The following is a 19,342-nucleotide window of genomic DNA, read 5'->3' as shown; positions in this document are numbered from 1 at the left end:
TATGATGAAACATCATTTAATACTGGAAAAGAGGGACAAAGATAACACGGCTGTTCTAAGCTTTAATGTCACACAGAGGGTCATTTTAGATTTCCTTTTCTTTCAAAAAAATCACTAAAACCTACTATGTACCAAGTACTGAGAATACAATTACAAAGAAAATTAAATAGTCCTTACCCTCAAAAGAGTTTATATTCCACTGTACACAAAGAAGTAAACATAATATCATTTGAGGAGCAAAAGAATATTAATTAGATATTAATAATATTAATAACACCTAGAAAGAATATTAATAATTAGGTGTGAAGGAGGTTCAAGAAAAGTTTCATCGAGTTGGCAACACCTGAGTTGAAGGAAAACAAAACAAAGCTTTGCACGCATGTGTATTTCTTTGTGGGTGTGCATGTATGTATGTATGTGTGTGTGTGTGTGTGTGAGAGCAAGAGAGTGAGAGAGAGCGAGAGAGCGAGCGAGCGAGCGAGCGAGAGAGAGAGAGAGAGAGAGAGATGTGGCCTGCATTCAATGTTCCTTATTTAAGATTTTAGCTTATCTGCAACACATTTTGTAAGGGTAATGGGTATAGTTAAGGGAGTTCCCTGGCTCTGCTGGACCCTACACCACTTCCACAAAAACATGGGGTTTTGGATCAGCGTTGAAAAATTTGTGCTTTGGGACGATACAGCAAGCTGCTACTGGTCACTGCGGACTTGCATTGACAGACTTGCATAGGATGAAGAAGCAATCGGTTTTCGTTCCCATTATGACAGCTGGGGTGGGGGAGAGTGTTGCTTCCAAGAGGAATAGCTATTGAATGGGAAGAACTACCAACTCAGGGGATTTTAAAGAGACAGAAAACTTTGATGACTGTGTTCTCTCATCTCATTTCTCAAGCATGCTAGGACTTTTACAGCTCTCCGGCAGACTTCCGAAGTAGGGGAGGTGGGAGACATCTCCTTTCCCCAAGCATCTATGGAAGAGCTGCTCACACACAGCAGACAGAGCTCATGCTCTTTAGGTGAACCTAAGACAGAACAACCAGTCTCCAGCAGCTTCTTCTAATTTTCTGTTTCTTTTTTCTGAGGATAGGTGACTAAACAATGTTACTAATATTTTACAACATTGGATTGCAATGGATATTTTTCAACCTTGCTGGTAACTTTATGAGTGAGGTTAGCCAGTTGGGATTTCCTGAGTCCCAGTGCCTGTTGCCCAGGAGGAGCTAACCTTTGAAACACTTCTTATAGGAGAATATGTACATTGATGGGATAATGAGCCCAAGCCATACCCTGACTTGACATAAAATATGGACCCTACGGACCTTTAATAACCTGCTTGAACAATATAGATCAGAAGCAAAAGTGAAATGTCTACTCACCAGTTGCACAAAGTGTTGCTTGTTTTAATTTTTTGTTAAGAATCAATATATGAGAATATAAGTGATAGAGTATTGTATCCAATTTAAATATTTGTCAGTCTTTTGTGTCCTAAGTATTGCTTTTGTGGTGAAGAAATAAATCACTGCCCTTTGCTTGATGTAGTTTGTTTACTGAGCATGTTTCTGGGAAGGACCATGAGTCAAAACTAAGCTTTGTTTTAGAAATTTTCTCTAGAGTTGAACTCAGAGCTGGGGTCAAGCCCATAGCTAATTGTCCAAAATCCTAAAATTTTTCTGAAAAGTGCAAAGCAACATTTATTATGTCCCTTCTTAATATTTGATTGCTTTACTTTATTATTTTATAATTTTATTATTTATTCAGCTTAATATTTTTTTCAATTACATGTAAAAACTTTTTTACATTCATTTAAAAAAAAAATTTGAGTTCCAAAGCATAGGAGTATATACACACATATATTTATGTTTTATATTTATATTATTATATATTATATTTATGTATTTATAAAAATATGTATGTATACAAAGCACATAATCTTTATCTCACATGTATGTTTCCATACACATACACACACATACCCATTTATGTACTATGTTCCCTCTTTCATTAGAATGTAAGTTTCTTGAAGGGCATGGACCATTTTCTCTTTTTCTTTGATTAATATCTAGCACATAATATGAACTTAAGAAATACTTGTTATTCGATTGCTTTACTGATTATGAAAATAATTAAAAAATAAAGAAGGTAGAAAAAGAGAGAATGGAAAATATAATAGAGTAAGCTTCTGTTTTTGATGTAACTGAACAGGAAGAAGACTTGGGTATGACTTGATGAAGACTCAAAATGGGATTTACATGTATTTTTCATAGAAACTAGAATGAAGGCTTGTGTAAGAAAGCTTACTAATATTTTAAAAAGTTAAAGAAGAAACGATTAGGTTGCACAGGAGTATATCTAGTACAGTTATTTTAAGATATTTTGATTTCTCAGAGATAATGCCATGCAAAATTAACTTTTACATGTCCCCATTTATGTAAACATTACAATTTTTCAACTTTTCCACTATTTACTCCAATCCTTTCTCTAGTTTATTTCGATTGATCCAAATGATTGAGGATTCATTCACAGCTTAATCTTTGCATTTTACATGACGCAGTCTACCAAATTGAACATTGTGGGTATATTTGGGTTGCCGAGAATGCATGGATCTAAGAAAAACATGTAAATTGTTCTTTTGTGCTCCATATCATACGATAGAGTTTAATAGAGAAGGCCCTCCCTCTGTGCGTCTGACACTTGCCTGCATTATGTTGCACTGCTGAATAGCCGTGTGTTGTAAACGACTGGCCTCCTCTTGGAGTCTGAGAGCCATGTGGCATATAGGCAGGTTAGTGACCACCTCTTCGGGGATTCTTAGAGCACTCTGACAAATTTGCACAGCTTCCACCTTTGGCTTCAGTGATTCCATCTCAGACAGCAGGTGCTGAGAAAAAAAAAGTCACATTTTATTGAGTTGTGAATAAGATTTAAAACAAACAAACTTAATTGTGATAAGAGGCAGACACAAAGTGAAGGAAATCACACCATAGTCTCATTATTTGTTGCCCAGGTAGGTCATATTTTCTAAAAATTAAATGAAATTTAACTGGTAATAGAAAAAAAAGAATAAATTTAGCTTTCTGATATACGTTCAATCCATACCCATACTCTTTTTATTTTTCACTCCAGACAGTTATCCAGTTTGGTTACTCCAGTTTTTAACTTTATATTAATCTAAAATGTTCAGTAATACCCAGGATAATCATTAAATAGCATTAATATGGATCATTAAGCACATAAATCAATAAATCTTAAAGGGTTTAATGAGTTCTTTATATGAATTCCTTGGGTTCTGTAAGGAACCACTAAGGCTTTTTTTTTTAATTCTATCACTACTGATGTTTCATTTCTAGGTTTTTGTTTGTTTTTTTTTGTTTTTTTTTACATACCAAAAAAAAAAAATGCCAGTCAGGCTGGCATATCTGGTTGTGGCAAGAAATTAGTTAAAAGCCCTATTTTAGGCCTCCCAAATTCTAGGTTATTTCCTTTAGATGAATTTTGACTTCAAAGATCTAATCTCCCTTTAGTAACTAAGACCTTGTTAGATTATTAAACCAAGTCCCAGGCCCTAGATATAACAATCTATATAATAGTAGACCTAAAAACAAACGATACAAAACAAAACTTCTCGTAAGTGTATCAGACTCTTGTCAGCAAACAAAATAGAAAAAGAACACATTTAAAAAAATTATTCTAAAGTGAAAAATTCCTGAAGAAAATTAACATTCTATCTCAGTTTCTGAAAAAAAATCTTCATGAAATAGGTAAGTGGTCATAAGGTTTTATTCCCAAGATAAAAAAAAAATTTCAAAGGAATTTATATACAACTAGGACTATAATTCAAGCCAATCATCATTCTTTACAAAGGCTACATTCCTGAAACAGTACCTATGCATTCAATCACTTCCTTATTTTTATTTTTTCTTTACCTGTCGATGAGAAAGCTGTTCTTTCAGACTTAGACGTCCCAACTCTGGAGAAGTAAGAGTTTTCTGAGCTTGCTCCAGAGCAGCTTGTAGGATTTTTAGCTCAGCTTCAAATTTTTTCATATCCTAGAAAACCAAAAGTAGAGCAACCATGGTATAATATAAATTATGAGTGTTTCAAAGAACAAAGTGTCATAAATGTTAACCAAGAAAGAGCCATCATGTCAGAGTTGCATATTGGCTTGATGGTGGCATCACAAGTATTGGAATGATGGCTCCTTCATTTACCTTGGCAGCATCTTGGAGACTCTGCAAACGTGATCTGATAAGTTGCCGTAACCCCTCTGTCTCTCGTCCCAATTCTGACACTTGCTGAGACATGTCTTCTGTACAATAAACGCTGCACAGATATTCTATCTTTTCTTTCATGGCCTCCAGATCAGTGTGAATTTCTCCAGACTCCTCTAGCATGGTCTGGAATGAAAAGAAATTATCTGTGATATCAAATTCAGTTTTTCAAATTGTCTATCTGACAGATGAAAAAAAAAACAGATACAGAAGTTACAGATGCATTAAACAGAGTCAAGTCTCTAAATGTTTTTTTTTTTATTAAGCAAATGAACTATGAACATTAAGAAAAGGAAATATTGATAACTTGGAGCTAGAACTTTTCATTAAAAAAAAATCATACTTAGTAGTTTCTTCCTCCCCCTCAACACCCTGACAACTAGTGGATACAACACAGGAATAAGGATAAAGAATGGACCTGTGATTTCATAGGGAATTCCAGTTGAGCTAACTTCCTCTATCAATATATTCTGCAACTTACAGCCTTAGGAATTTGCCTCAAGCACCAAGAAGTTAAATGATTTGTCCAAGAGTCCCACAGCCAGTATATATCAGGGGCAGAACTTGAACCCAGATCTTACTGGTTTTGTAGCTATCTCTCTATCCACTATACCTCAGTGCCTCTTCTACAACACATGGTAGAAAATATAACATAAAATGTATTGAATTTTCATCTATATAGTTAACAAACTCTTTCATGAGATCTCTATGGATAAAATGGGGAGATATAAGCTAAATGATAATGTATTTGGGTGGATTTAAAATTGATTAAATGACAGGAACCAAAGAATATTGATTAATAGTTCAATCCTTCTTGAAGAAAGGTTTCTAGTGGCACACTGCACAATTCTGTCTTTTTTAAAAAATATTCTTATCAATGACTTTGATAAAGAGAGATAGATCATGTTTGTCAAATTTGTAGATAACAGGAATTCGGAGGGGATAGATATTCTATTGGCTGCCAAAATCATGGTTCTCAAATCACTTCCAAGTCATGATAGGAAATGGGACAAATTGAATGAGCTAGAACTTTGCAGAGGAAAAATAAATACAAAACAAACTTCTAGGTTCTACCTACCCTGCTTTTTACTAATCAACTGGATATACTTTCCCATCAAGTCCCTATTGTATTTGACACAATAAGAAAACTTTATTATCAACTTATATCCTCAGGTACTATTTGAAAACAAATAATCAAAGTTACCTGATATGAAATGAATTGTTCTCGAAGCTGGCTAGCAGAAGTCCAAGCAATATTTCCACGTACCAGGACCTTAGCTTTCTCTACCCATTTCATTATGAATTCCAACATCTCATTATATTCTTCTAAATGTGCAGTTGCCTAAAAAAAAAAATCAACATTATACAAGACTTTTTGGCTAAAGAAATCAAAGCCTTCTACATTGTCCATTGCAAGGCTCATTTTAAATTCCTCATTCTAAATAATTTCTCATTTAAATGAAACAGAATGGGATATAATTAGATTGATTTTTTAAAAAATGAATTCTACCTGGAAAAAACCCAAAAAGAAAAATATACATGACTTTAGTGATAATCTGAATAATTTTTTTGTTACATTAGAGTTTCTCTGTGGTTAGGGCTACTATTCCTCTCCTTTACCTCTACCCCATACAATTTGATGTGGCCTCCTTTGTCATTAAGGACTATTAAGGGTGTATAGATAGATCTATAACCAGTTAACTTATATTGACTTGATTTTCCTGATTGCTTGCTTGTTGAAAAAATCAGAAACAAATGTACAAAGGCTTGCCTCCTAAAAAGTTCTAATTACTAGAGGATATAAATAGACTATGTTTATTTATTCAATAAACATGAAGTACCTGCTGTCTGCAAATCATTGTTTCATTAGAGAGGGAAATGCATGATAAGGATCATACCATGCAACAAAATATATTTTTAGTCTATTGTGATTTTATATATAAATTTTAATACTTTGAGCAGAGTACTTTTAAATCATGATAATTAAAACTGGAACAACTAATCCCAATCTATATGAATGAAGATGTGATATTATTTGTATAGGCATATCAGAATTATTGAACAAGAAAAAAACAATCATCAGATACAAAACTAATAATTTCTCAAAATAGTCTCTTCCCCAGGCCTTCTTCTCTTCTCCCTATTTATTAATTCACTTGGTGATCTACTTAAACTTCCTTATTACTATCTCAGGCTCCACTATCCTTCTAGCATCCCAAGCTCACAACCTAGGTGTTAAGCTCAAGTCCTCAATCTTCCTATGCCCCCTATATCTTGGATTGTCTCAAATCTGCCCTCTTCTCTCCTCTGATACTGCTACCTACCACCCTGGTACAGGCTTTATCTCTTTACACTCAGACTATTGCAAGAGCCTTCTGGTTGTCTGTTTGCTACAAGTCTCTCCCCATTCCAGTCCATCCTCCACTCAGTTGCCAAAATGATTTTTCTTAATCACAGGTCTAACCATGTCACCTTTATACTCAGTAAGCTCCAGTGCCTCCCTATAACTTCCAAGATCAGATATGAAATCCTTTGCTTGACAAAGTCCATCATAACCTAGCCCTCTGTCCCCATCATTCCAGTGTTCTTATACCTTTGTCTCCACCATGTCCTCTTAAATCCCATGATATCATTCTCCTTGCTGTTTCTCAAAAAAGAAATCCATCTCCTGACTCCAGGCATTCTCTCTGGCTGGCCCTCATTCGTGAAATTGAATGCTTCATCATCTCTGCCTCCTCACTTCCCTGGTTTCCTTTGAGTCTCAGCTAAAATCTGAGAAACCTTTCTCAGTCTCCCTAATTCTAGTACCTTTCTTCTCAGAGGGCAAATGTGAAGACACGTATCTTTTAAATCACTTCTGTACATAGTCATGATGTCACTGGTCCTCTTCAAGAATGAAGGATGAAGAACAGCCACCACTTTCCTTCTATTGATTATTTTCTATTTATCCTAGATATACCTCTTTTATGCATAGCTTTTTGCATGCTTATCTCCTCCATTGGCTTGTAAGACCCTGGAGGCCAGGGACTGTCTTCTGCCTTTCTTTGTATCATTAGAGCTTAGCATGGTGCCTGGCAAATAACAGTCACTTAATAAATGTTCATTGATTAACTGACATAGAAAGGTATTAAGAAGATAGTCGTGGCAAAACTTTCTGGAAAAAAATAAGCTTATCATGTAACTATATGCTGCTTAGTGCATGAACTAATACACAAAGGGTCTTGGAAAACATATGTGTAGATCATTCTGTAGTATTACCTATGCTGCTCCTTCCATTAGCATTAGTATTCACCAAAGTGCAATGGAAGGGACACTGAACTTTGGAGTGAGGAGAATTTTAATACCAGTCACTTGGTATCTGTGTGACCCTGAGTAAGTCTTCTAAGCACTGTACTATGAGTCTCAATTTCCTCATCTTTAAAATGAAGGGATTGGACTATTTGTAAAGTGCTTTGCAAACCTAAAAGTGGTATATACATTTTACATTTTACAATGTCTATGATCTTGTGATCAGACAACAGAGATCTCCAGCATTTTCTTAGGCTGCTTATTCACAGCACAAAAGAATTCATCAAATAGTTGTTTTTATATGACCTGCCTCTCAGTGCATATGAAATGTAATTTGACTTAAAATAGTTTGATTTATCCCTTCTATAGCAAATCATATGAAATAGTCACAATTAGTACTGTTATCTTTAAAAAGAAAAGAAAAACAGAAACACTGAAGGGCCCAAGGGATACCGATTGGTAGATTTGAAAACCTACCTGATTGAGTTTGGAGAGCCTGTATTCAGCCTGCCTAATGGTCTGCTGGTGAAGCTCAGTCAGTTTCCCAATCCTCTTGGCCAGCTGCTTAGCCAGTTGGCTGTTCTGTTCGGTGAAATCTTGTACAGCTGCATCTAGTTCCATTAGCTTTATATTACAACCATCTAATTCCTCTCCAAGGGCCTAGAATAAATATCAAAGTCAAAAACATTATACTTCCCCAAATCCACCCCTCCAAGTTTTCCACATTCAAAAAGACTGTAGTCTTAAAATTGCCTTTTTATTATTTATATAATTTAGAAATTGTGCTACTCTGACTATAGTTTATTTCTACTTCTGTGGCCAAAAAGGCAGAATGGATATGGGATCATCTTGGTGTTTATTTCCTATGAGCCTGAGAGAGGTTGGTAACATTTTCCTTTCCTTCCTTGTTTTTGCTCCACCCAAGATGAATCAGTGAATAACTCAATTCCCCAAATCCTGACCTACTTTCTCTTCATCTTTAAAACCAAGAAGTTCAAATTTACATTTACTCATATGAGAAGTAAAACATTATGCCAATTTCATGAAATTCTGACTCTTCCAACTGTTTAGCATGTTGTTATCATCCAAATCAGTGACACTGGAAGTAGGAAAGATGATAAGCATTGTAGACAGGACTACGTGTGAGTAAGGAGCCAAGGTCAAAATGTCTGTTACCCAAAGTTAAGTGCCTACTTATTTATGTCCTAGAAGGAATCTAATCAGCTATAGAGAAACATTTTAGTACTATATATTTATTGTACACAATATATAAGAAGCACACATTATATTTTTCAAAAAATTAATCTCCTATGTGATTTTTTATTTTACATTATTTCATCTACTGACATATATAAACTTCCAGAATTTCTACATGACTACTCGCTTAGCTCTTCACAATAGTTAGTCACCTTGAATACTTATATTCATTTAGAAGACAAAGAAATAGAGATGTGAAGTTAAGCTACTTTATATGATACGGTCCACATTGGAATTCTTTGAAATTCTTAATTTACATGAATTCTCCTTAACTTCTTTCTTATACAACAAGTTAATTTCACTTAAAGTTTTCTAAGTGTAATCCCATCATAATTACAAATTGTACTGTGCCAAAGGATAACAATTCCTGATAATATGATCTATCTCCTGAACAATTTCTATTTCTTTCCTATAGTACACTGAGGGGGTAGGGCATTGTGTTCTATTATCAATACAATAATCACCCTCCCCTAATTTTCTTTCCATTCTTTCAGTTTCTATTTTTAAAAGTACCAATTCAGGGTACTATTCTTATTTACTCACCTTCTGGTCAGTTTTAGCTTGAGCTAAGTCATTTGTTTTTGCTTTCAGCTTGGTCAAAATAGTTGTGAGTTCTTTTGCTATGTTCTGAATTTTTTGACTGAATTCCTGATTCATTGCTTTGCTCCTCTGGGCTTCTTTTTCTTTGGCTTGGATCTAAAAAATCAATGACAGAAAAATCAACTACAATAACTATGACCACCAACTAATAATTATTGAATGCCTACAATGATACTGTTACCTAACTGAAGTAGTTATTAAAACTTGGGATTAGTGTGTTCAAGTCAAATCAAGAACAGCCAGATCTCACTTTTCACAGCAACAGATTCTAAAACTCCTCTCATTTGATAACCATTAATCAGCCTAATACCTTGCCTTTCTTCACATTTATGGATATTTCTTCTATTATCTGAATAAAAACACATGTATAGTCAGTATATTGTTAATATGCATGTGCCTAACATAGCACTTGGCACATAAACTCTTAATAAATATTTGACTGAATTATTATCTGAATTTTTTAGCAATTCTCCAGTAAGAGATGTTTTGAGTTTCATGTTAATGTTCAGTTAATGATTTTTAAAAATTTTCTAATGAAGTAAAAGTGCCCTGATAGCACGTCAACAAAAATTTCCATAGGCTCATAGCTGTGAAAGATGAGAAAAAATGACAACAGTATTTATTTCTTACTGGTGGCACTGCTTTGATTTTACAGTGAATGCTTGAACTTAGAACTTTAAATACACTGAAGAGGACAAAGGAATGTGAAATGGAAAAATGTTTAATTATTACGCCTGTACAGATGGTTCCCAAATCTATCTAGCCATACCAGTTCTCTCACCTGAACTATAATCCTCATTTCCAGGCCTCTTGTACATATTAACTCAAATGTTCTGGCAATGTCTCAAACTCAGTGTGTCCAAAGCAGAATTCTTTATCTCTACTCCTTCATTCATTTCTTCTCCAAACTTCTGTACATTTATAGAGTCACTCCAAAGCTTAGAATTATCTTCGCCATTCCCTCTCAATCTTTTTTACTGGCTCCATAGAAAATGGACAGACTGCTCTTCTGAATTCCACCTCCACAATACTGAACTACACCCCTTTGTCTTCCTAATTCAGGTACTCATCACCTCTCATCTGGATTATTGCATAGACTCCTAGCTGGATTCCCTGCCTCTGGTCTGTTCCTTTCTAATCCATCACTGACATAACTGTCAAAATATTTTGCTAAGGCACAGGTCTGATTATGATCCCCTCTCATTCGAAAATCCTTCAGTGGCTCAGCTGCTCCTAGTTTAAAATATAAACCACATAACTGGGCATTTAAGTTGCTTAAATGTCATTAAACCTCTCGCATCATTCCCTCCTGCTACTTTCACAGCAGAAGACCTATAATTTGCTTTGAAAATCGAGGGCATTCATTTTCAGTGAGATTCCTCTTCTTTCCTATTCTACATGATAAAAACCCCTGATATTACTCTCCACCCTCTCTTCCTTTACTCCAATCTTTGATAAATAAATGGTTCTTCTCCTAGCCAAGGATAACCACATTGCTTATATCCTTAGTCCAATCTATTTTAGTGTCCTCCAGCAGACTACTATATTATCATTTCTCCTCTCTCTCTAATCTCTCCCTAGATCATTCTCTGATGTTTACAAACATTCCCAGCTTTCCCTCATCGTTAAAATTTCTCACTTGGCTCTACCATTCCCTTATACTATTGCCCTATGTTTATGTTCTCTTTAGAGTCAAACCATTAGAAAAAAAAAACCAAACTTGTCTACTCCTATTGTCTCTACTTTTCCTCTTATTTACTTCTTCACCCCTTGCAGTCTGAGTCATTACCTCGCAACTCAACTGAAATTGGTCTCTTCAAAATTACTAATGATATTATAATTGCTAAATCCAATGATTTTCCTTCTTTATCTCTTTAAAACATCTGACACTGTTGACCACTTTTTCCTTCTGGATACTTTCCTCTCTCAGTTTTCATTGCACTACTCTTTCTTGGTCCTCCAGTTATCTGTCTGCTTCTCAGTCTCCTTTGCTAGATCATCATATCATACCTCTTAATTGTGATTGGACCCGAGAGTCTGTCCTGGCCTCTTTTCTTCTCTATGCTTTTTTGTTGTCATTCTTGCTCTCTCACCTCAGCAACCATCACGGCTGGCACTATCTTCTCTACATAGATGACTCTTAAGATCTTAGTTTCCCTCCTAATAGCTAGTCCCTCTAGAAACTAACCTCTTTAGAGATACATAGGACATTCCAACTTCATGTCCTGTAGCTATCTCAAACCACATATCTGAATCAGAACACATTATCCTTTCCTTCAAGCTTACCTTTGTTTTAAACTTTTTCTATTTCTTTTAAGAGCAACATTATCCAGGTCCGTAATTTCAGACTCAATCTTATATCCTCACTCTTTATCATGTCAATTATCCAAAAGCTCTATCAGTTATGTCTCTTGTCTAAGAATAAGCTCAGTTTGGAAAGGCTCATCACCAATTTGATCACAAGGTAATGAATTTTTGGCCATGGCAATTCTCAAAGACTATGTATAAATTTGATAATAGGCTGTTATCATTTTGATTCTTTATAAGTTATTCAATGTACCTGTGAAGGGAATACCCAATAATGGAGTTCTGCTATTTTAATATATAATGTAATTTATATACATTGGGCCTCTTTACATAATCAAAATATAGAGTATATGTGTGTACATTTTATAGGACTTGAAGCAAAACTTGATGAAGCAAAACTGTGCTGGAAAATACTGGTTGGAATGTCATTAAGACATTTGTGATAGGCTCATGGCAGTTGGAGATTTTTAGGGCATTATAGTGGTTGGAAATGAGCATGGAAGGAGGGAGGGTACGTTGTTTTTTGCTTAATGGTAAACACCATAACTATCTGTTATTGGATATTATATTCTTGGTCAGGAACACATTTATCAAATAACACTAGCACTATGGAAGAAGACATTCTGCTTTACAATAATCTGCCATGATAAAGTTTCTAGGAGCATTTCCTGGAAAATAAGGAAACTTCCTATGGTGTTAATTTTTAAGCTATCTCAAAAAAGAAGAGGTGGAATGCCTTTACCTGATCACGTATAGTTCCTATGTCCATTGCTATTTCAGCTAACTGAAGAGAGAGCTCAGAAGGTAATATGGTATAGAGACCCAGGTATTTATTTTTCTGCTCTTCAGTCATTTTCTCAATGGCCTGGTGGCGAGTGGTGGCTTCAGTCATGAGACCCTGCAAAAAAAACCAAAAATCAAATCATTTCTGATTGCCTAATATTATAAAGAGGAAACTTTATCAGGAATAGGGAAGGCCTGCATATTGTGCATAGTATATATGTATATATAGACATATATATGTCTATATATATATATACACACACACACACATACTCACACACACACACATATAGCATACATATACTATGTATATAGGCATATACATTGCTAAGCTAAGAATTTTCCCACATAACAACTTGAAGTTGGGTATAAAAATAGGGTAAAACCATGTAAAACTCTAGCTTGTACCCACATTTATGGACAGTAGTGACAAAGACAGCGTTAAGGGTTATCTCAGTTCTTCCTTTAACTGGTAATGTGGTAGGTTTCATTACCCTGAGAGAAGACTTTCCTTAGTAATGTTCTCATTATGAATACCTGTATGATCAGGAATTATGTTCTAAATTCCTCCAATTATTGGTAATGAACTGCTGGACAGTTGATACCTTCTGTGTTTTCATGATGAGAGGATGGTAAAATAATCCTTCTTTCCCCATCTGGCTCTTGCCAGTATAGGAATATTCTTTAGATGGTCATAAAGAGGTGAACTTCGTATAAAGAATATAATCCTGGTAACTGTGTCATAAGAAAAGAGATGCTTCATAAAGGATCCCTTAATAGGTGTCACACTTCCTTCCTTCCAAACTGGCTTCTTCCCAATGGCTCTTCCATTAAGGATAAACACTGTCTCATTCTCATGGAGATAGATGAGAAGCCAGTGGGAGGTTGTGAAGGAAGTTGACCAGAAAGAGGAGGCAGGGTTTCTAGTTTTAGCCCTTGTCTTTGTTTCCTGGTCTTCTCTCCTGACTGCTCTGAGGGGCAAGAGCCTGAAGGCTCTGCTCCTACTTTTTTTCCTCTTCTGCCTGCTCTAGATGGAGCAGGAGCTTAATCTCTCTTCTTTTTTGGCTGTGAATGAAATTATAACTTTCTGAGCTCTCCTCAGGACCTTTTCCCTTGCTATGTTTAGGAAGAAATAGAGGGGACTAACTTATACATTCCCTTCCTGTTGACATTGAAAGGAAAAGTCATGTGCTCTAAAGTTCAAGGCAAGCCCTGCTAAACTTAGGATGGTGTCAATTACAATCTATTGTATTTTTATATGGTTTATATGTTTAGGGCTATTGTTAAAAATTTATTTTTATTATATAGAGGTGATTATTGAGTTTGTATGCTGTTAAGCAGTGATCCCTTTATGGTTCATGTTTAGTAGTTTAAACTTACACTAAATTGGCATATATATTTCTAAGCTAAGAATTTCTCCATAAAACAGTCAATAGTCTGATAATATGTATTAAATGTTTCTTTTTATTAAAAAAAAACCTGTAGTTATTTTCCAGGGTCATTTTGCAGACATGTTAAGATTGAAACTAGGGTCTTCTCTTATTTACTTCCATTTATTTTACTTTCTCAGTATCTGGGAAGCTAGGTGGCACAATAGATAGACTGGTCTGGAGTCAGGAAAACTCATCTTCATAAGTTCAAATCCTGCCTTAGACATCTAGTAGCTGCGTGACCCTGACCAAGTCACTTATCCCTCTTTGCCTCAGCTTCCTCATCTGTAAAAAGAGTTGGAGAAGGAAATGTCCAACCACTTCAGTACCTTTGCCAAGAAAAGTTCAAATGGGATCACAGAGAGTCAGATATGACTGAAAAAATGACTGAACAAGATCTCAGTCTCTTTAACACTCTCTTTAACTTCAACATTCAACTCACTTAGCCAAAACCACTGCTAAACTACATGTGCTCTAAAATTTTGAGAAAAGGTTCAACTCACAATTTTCCCAAATGTATTGTATACCAAAAGGGATGCCTGAATATTCAGAAGGGGTATAAAACAGCCTTTTGTACCTTCAATTCCTCAAGTTGATCATCTATTTCCATTGTAGGATTCACCAAATATTCTTTTGTTTCCTGAATCCAAGACTTTACTGAATGTATCTTGGTCTCCACTACTTCACGATCCTTTAGTTCTTGCTTTACCAACTTCCCATTTGTTTTCACTTTCTCCTGCATGCTACAGAAATATCAAAAGGAGAATCTTGAAGTGAATTTGAAGGAGAATAAACAATCGGTATGTTAAAACAGAGTTCAAAGAAGAAATCAAACCTCTGAAATCTAGAATCTTCATACCCAGCAAATACATATCTCCAAGAAAAAATTAAAATTAAAACAGCAACAACAAACCTACAACTTAACAAATGAAGAGATGATGTGGCATGAATTTTATTGGGCAAGCATGTATTATATTTACCTAACAGTTTCCTGGTGCAATTTACTTCAGGGAATGTAAAAAAACGTGAAGGTATAAAACAGACTCCAATTTGGACTATGAAAAATTAAGAATTGACTAAATTTCTGTGTCACTTATTTACGATTAATTTTTTCAATTAATTTATTCTATGGCTTCACCAGGGAGCCACTTCATTTTGCTTTGTAACATGTCACATTTTAATGAGGCATGTTTGCTTTGCTTTATTATTTATCATTAAAAATAGCTTCATAATAAGTAATAATTATATAGCACTTGAAGATTTTCAAAAAGCTTTATATATATTTTCTCACTTAATCTTTATAACAAAGCTGTGAACCAAATATTATTATTATCTTTATTTTATAGAAGAGAAAACTGAGGCACAGTTGATTAAGTGACTTGCCTAGGGTCATACAACTAGTAAATAACCGAGGCAGTACATGAACTCAGATCTTTTTGATTCCAAGTTCAGCACTCTATGCATTGTACCACCTAGCTGCTTATATTATATATAATTACATATCATTCTAGTATCTATAGCCAATGGATAGATCTATTTATTTGAAATAACTTCATCCAAAATTTTAAAATAAAGCATACAATAAGGTAGAGCTATACTTAGCATCTTAGTTTTTAGTCAGATCAATATTTTTAAACTATAGCTAATCCTATGGTTTCAACTATGAAGTCTCTATGGATGATTCCAAAAAGTAGTATGTCATGTCCTGGCTGCTCACACAAGTGAAAGTAAGAAACTGTATGTCAAATTCTCTAATAGACATATCCACCTGGCTGTCCTGATAGCCCCTCAAACCCAACATGTACAAAATATAACTCTTCATCTACATCCCTCTATCTGTTCTGCTTCCTGAATTCCTTATTTCTGCTAATGGCACAGTCACTCAGGCTTGAAATCTCAGCTGTATTTTATTCCTTCCTCTCCTTCTTCCTGTGACATGATATTGTCAATTCTACTACTGTAATTAATCTCATGTACATCATTTTTTCTTCGTTCTTGTTGATATTATTCTAATCTAATCCATCATTACTTTTCTTTATGGATTTTGCAATAGTGTCTTCACATCTCCAGCTTCTCCATTCCTGGGTTCTCTTTTATACGTTCCATCTGATTCAGGGCTTCCAGAGCCACCATCTTAAAGCAAAGCTCCTATAATTCCTTTCAACGAAAGAGCTTATTAAGTGCCTACAATAGGCAGGTAAGTCAGGTTAGCTGAAGTAGCAAGACATGCTGAGGGGGAATCAGAGAGTGGCTTGTTCTAAGTGGGGCAAAACACTACTACCACCACATGCCTTCATACTTGGGGAAGACCTCCCAGGATCCTCTACTCCAAAGCATCAGAATAGCAGTACCCCTCAAGACCACCACCCCTACTTCCAGTGTGACCCCACAGACATCATCAAGGAGAGCAAACCTTTTGCAGAAAGGGCCCACCATGCCTACCAATCATTACCAACACGAACCATTGACCAACTGTCACTGAAAGACAGGTTAGCCTTATTGTCTTGAAAACAGCAACACCCCTGCACATCCTGATTCCAGCTGAGCCCCTGAAGCCGTTGTCTTGCGGGGCAATCCTTGTAAAGGAACAGCCTGGAGCTGCATCTCTCAATTTCTCAGCAGCAATAGGTTACAGAAGACCCAGGAAAGAACCCTTGGTACTATCAAATGGTTCAACATTAGGATTAGATCTAGTATTATTGATAGAAATAACAGTAAAGAAGGTACACTAACCATTTGTTTTGCTACTGCATATTTAGAATGATAAGGCCCTTAAATCTGCCTTGCAGCTGAAGCCTCCCATAAGGTTGTCCCACAGCTCCTATTAGAATGTTAGTTCCTTGAGCTTAGGGGTTGTCTTGTTTTTCTATTTTCTATTTATACCTCTGCACATAGCAAGCTCTTCATAAATGCCTTTTCATCTATTCAGACATTCATGCAACGTGCAAGGCACTGCATTGGGCACCAATGGTATAGAGGGTTTAAAAATGCAATCTTATTTGATTTTTATGTTTTCATGTCATTCTTATATAACAGAAAGATGGAAGGCTTACTTCAGACATCTATCTTGCATTGCTGTGATTTCTTGAATAATAGGTATCTCTTCTTCTGTAGATGACTCTACCTCCCCATCATGTAGCATGTTCAGAGCCTGCTGCTTCAGTACACCTAGAGCTGCCTGCTGCTGTTCCACCTCAAGAATAAATGTGTCATGATATTCAAGGAGTGCCAAGAGCTCTGTTTTTGAGGCTTTCTCTGCTGAGCTCCCAGGTAAATTATCTTGTAGCTGATCTATCATTTCAGTGGCTTTTTGAACCTAAAGATGCACATAAAATGTTTATAAATCACAAACGAAACTATTGAAACTATTGAAAATCAAAGATGAGCAAACATTCAAATAAAGGCAATTCTACCCCCCTTGACATATTAGGGCCAGTCAAAGAATGGGTGTGTAACCTCTCAAGGGCTGGAGGATATAAACATCACACCATAATTGGAATGAGGGAGGGACAACTCCCTGTCATCTCAGGTTTCATGTTTCAATCTCAGAATAGCCAGGAGCCATCAATGATATAGGGAAGTCAAAATTATTCTTGAAAATACTGTTAGCAAAAGCCGAATGGAGAGATTTTCAATTTTTATCTAGAAGCATTTATTTATTTTAAAGATCAAGGAAATTTGACAAATGATTTAACTATTCAGACTGCAATGGGCTGTGTTCCATGTTTCCTTAGTTTATCTGCATACTTTATACTCTTCCAGAGTCAGCTGGAGAAAGTAGACAAGAACCTGCTTAACCCTATACATTCTATATGAAAGCCTCATAAAGGGGATTTCACCTAGTATTTTCTAAAGTTAGTCTGACTCTCAACTTGGATAGAATAATATATTCTAGCATCACATATTTGTTTCTTTTGTCCAAGAAGTTAAAATAGTAAAAATGATCTAGCCAACAAAAACTCTTTCCATTTACTAAGAGCCTTGGAGTCAGCAGATCAGGATTAGAATTTTTATTCTGCTATTTACTCTGAGGTAAGCTGTGTAGTCTCATTGGGTCCAAGGATTTAGTCTAGATGATCTAAGTAAGCCTCATAATCCCTAATGTACTAAGGAAAATTACCTTGCTATTGAAGCTTTTCCACTCATCCACTGCATCTTCCAGAATCTTCTCCTGGTCCTGAGCTACAGCACGAATGCGTGTCCAGCGTTGCCAGACTGTAGTCATTGACCTGCTGATAGTTGCCTTGCTGGCATCATTTCCATTTTTTTCTAACTGAGAAGCCTTTTCTTCTAGGGCTATGATCCTCTCATGGAAGGAGCTTACTAGAGATATTAGTGACTGAAACAATAAAGCAAAGATGGAGAGGTTTTGTTTTGTTTTTTAATGCATCAATAAATGTTACCAAATTTTAATTCTTAGAATATTTTGAATGGGGTAGGTGCCAAAGAGTTTCTATTTCTCCACAGATTTTCCCTAAGTTTAAAAAGGTCTTGAGGTTACAGAGGCCTTCTTGATTTTTAAAAAGTATCTCAGAATAAGATAATATTTTTAGTTAAAGGAGAACTGGGTTATCTATTAAAAGTGACTATTTTCCCCCCAGTATTTGGGATATCTTATCGTGTCCATATTTTAACTAGTTGCATAAAAATAAGTGAGCAGGACTGGGTATAGAGGTTTATTCAGATTCGGACTTTACTGAAATTGCTGCAAAAGAGCCTAGAGTTATAGTTTTTAATTTATTGGATAGATTAGAGCCATTCTATACCATCATCAGCAATCAGTATTTGCTTAGCACCCACTGACTGCCATGCCTTTCAAAGGCATGCCATGTCAACATGCTTTCTTAGAAAATCATAGAAGTGCCTCTATTTGTAAACCATGGAAAGGCATTTCAGATGGAGAATCCTAAAGACTGATGTTAGTTACTTATCATTAATTGGAAAATGATTCAATGTATATTATTCACATTTATGGAGCTTGGATGAAAATGAAACAAAGATTAAAATGAACTTTTCCTGTAGCCTCTTTTAGAAAAGCCCACTGAAATTACATAAAGCCAAACCTGCAAACCTTACCTTGTGATCCAGTAATTTTTCTTCTGCTCCACAACTGGAAGAAGCTTTGGATACAGAAAACTCAGATAACTTCTTTTCAGCCTCATTCATCAGCTCAATAACCTCCTCTCTTGATTTCTGGTAATCCTGCCATTGAGTTGCACATCTGAGGGGGGAAAAGACGTGACACTAATAAAGCACTGACAGAGAACAAATAATGCAGAATCATACATTACAATGTAGAGCTCTGGTTCTAATTTTATCTAAAGATGTCAAAAGAACCTAGAGTAAATGTAGGTGCTAATATATATATAATTAGTGTGCTCCTATTTCTACTGTGAAAAGTCTCTTCATT

The 19,342-nt window shown here is 35.5% G+C and overlaps 1 protein-coding gene across 1 annotated transcript in view; it reads right to left on the bottom strand.

Moving 5' to 3' along the window:
* The window catches only part of SYNE1 (spectrin repeat containing nuclear envelope protein 1), a 552,931-nt gene that overhangs the window by 180,886 nt on the left and 352,703 nt on the right, over nt 1–19,342 (bottom strand). Inside the window, exons 79-89 of the mRNA XM_027857999.1 lie at nt 19,009–19,153; nt 18,053–18,271; nt 16,986–17,248; nt 14,510–14,675; nt 12,462–12,617; nt 9,356–9,508; nt 8,033–8,215; nt 5,472–5,609; nt 4,208–4,393; nt 3,923–4,045; nt 2,695–2,877 (exon numbers count right to left, since the gene is read on the bottom strand). Coding sequence (XP_027713800.1) covers nt 2,695–2,877; nt 3,923–4,045; nt 4,208–4,393; nt 5,472–5,609; nt 8,033–8,215; nt 9,356–9,508; nt 12,462–12,617; nt 14,510–14,675; nt 16,986–17,248; nt 18,053–18,271; nt 19,009–19,153 — 1,915 coding nt within the window. The remainder of the gene's footprint in view (nt 1–2,694; nt 2,878–3,922; nt 4,046–4,207; nt 4,394–5,471; nt 5,610–8,032; nt 8,216–9,355; nt 9,509–12,461; nt 12,618–14,509; nt 14,676–16,985; nt 17,249–18,052; nt 18,272–19,008; nt 19,154–19,342) is intronic.

Source organism: Vombatus ursinus, unplaced genomic scaffold (genome assembly GCF_900497805.2).
Source record: "Vombatus ursinus unplaced genomic scaffold, bare-nosed wombat genome assembly UNPS02012602.1, whole genome shotgun sequence".
NCBI classification, from domain to species: domain Eukaryota; kingdom Metazoa; phylum Chordata; class Mammalia; order Diprotodontia; family Vombatidae; genus Vombatus; species Vombatus ursinus.
This window is presented reverse-complemented; position numbering and strand designations above follow the sequence as displayed.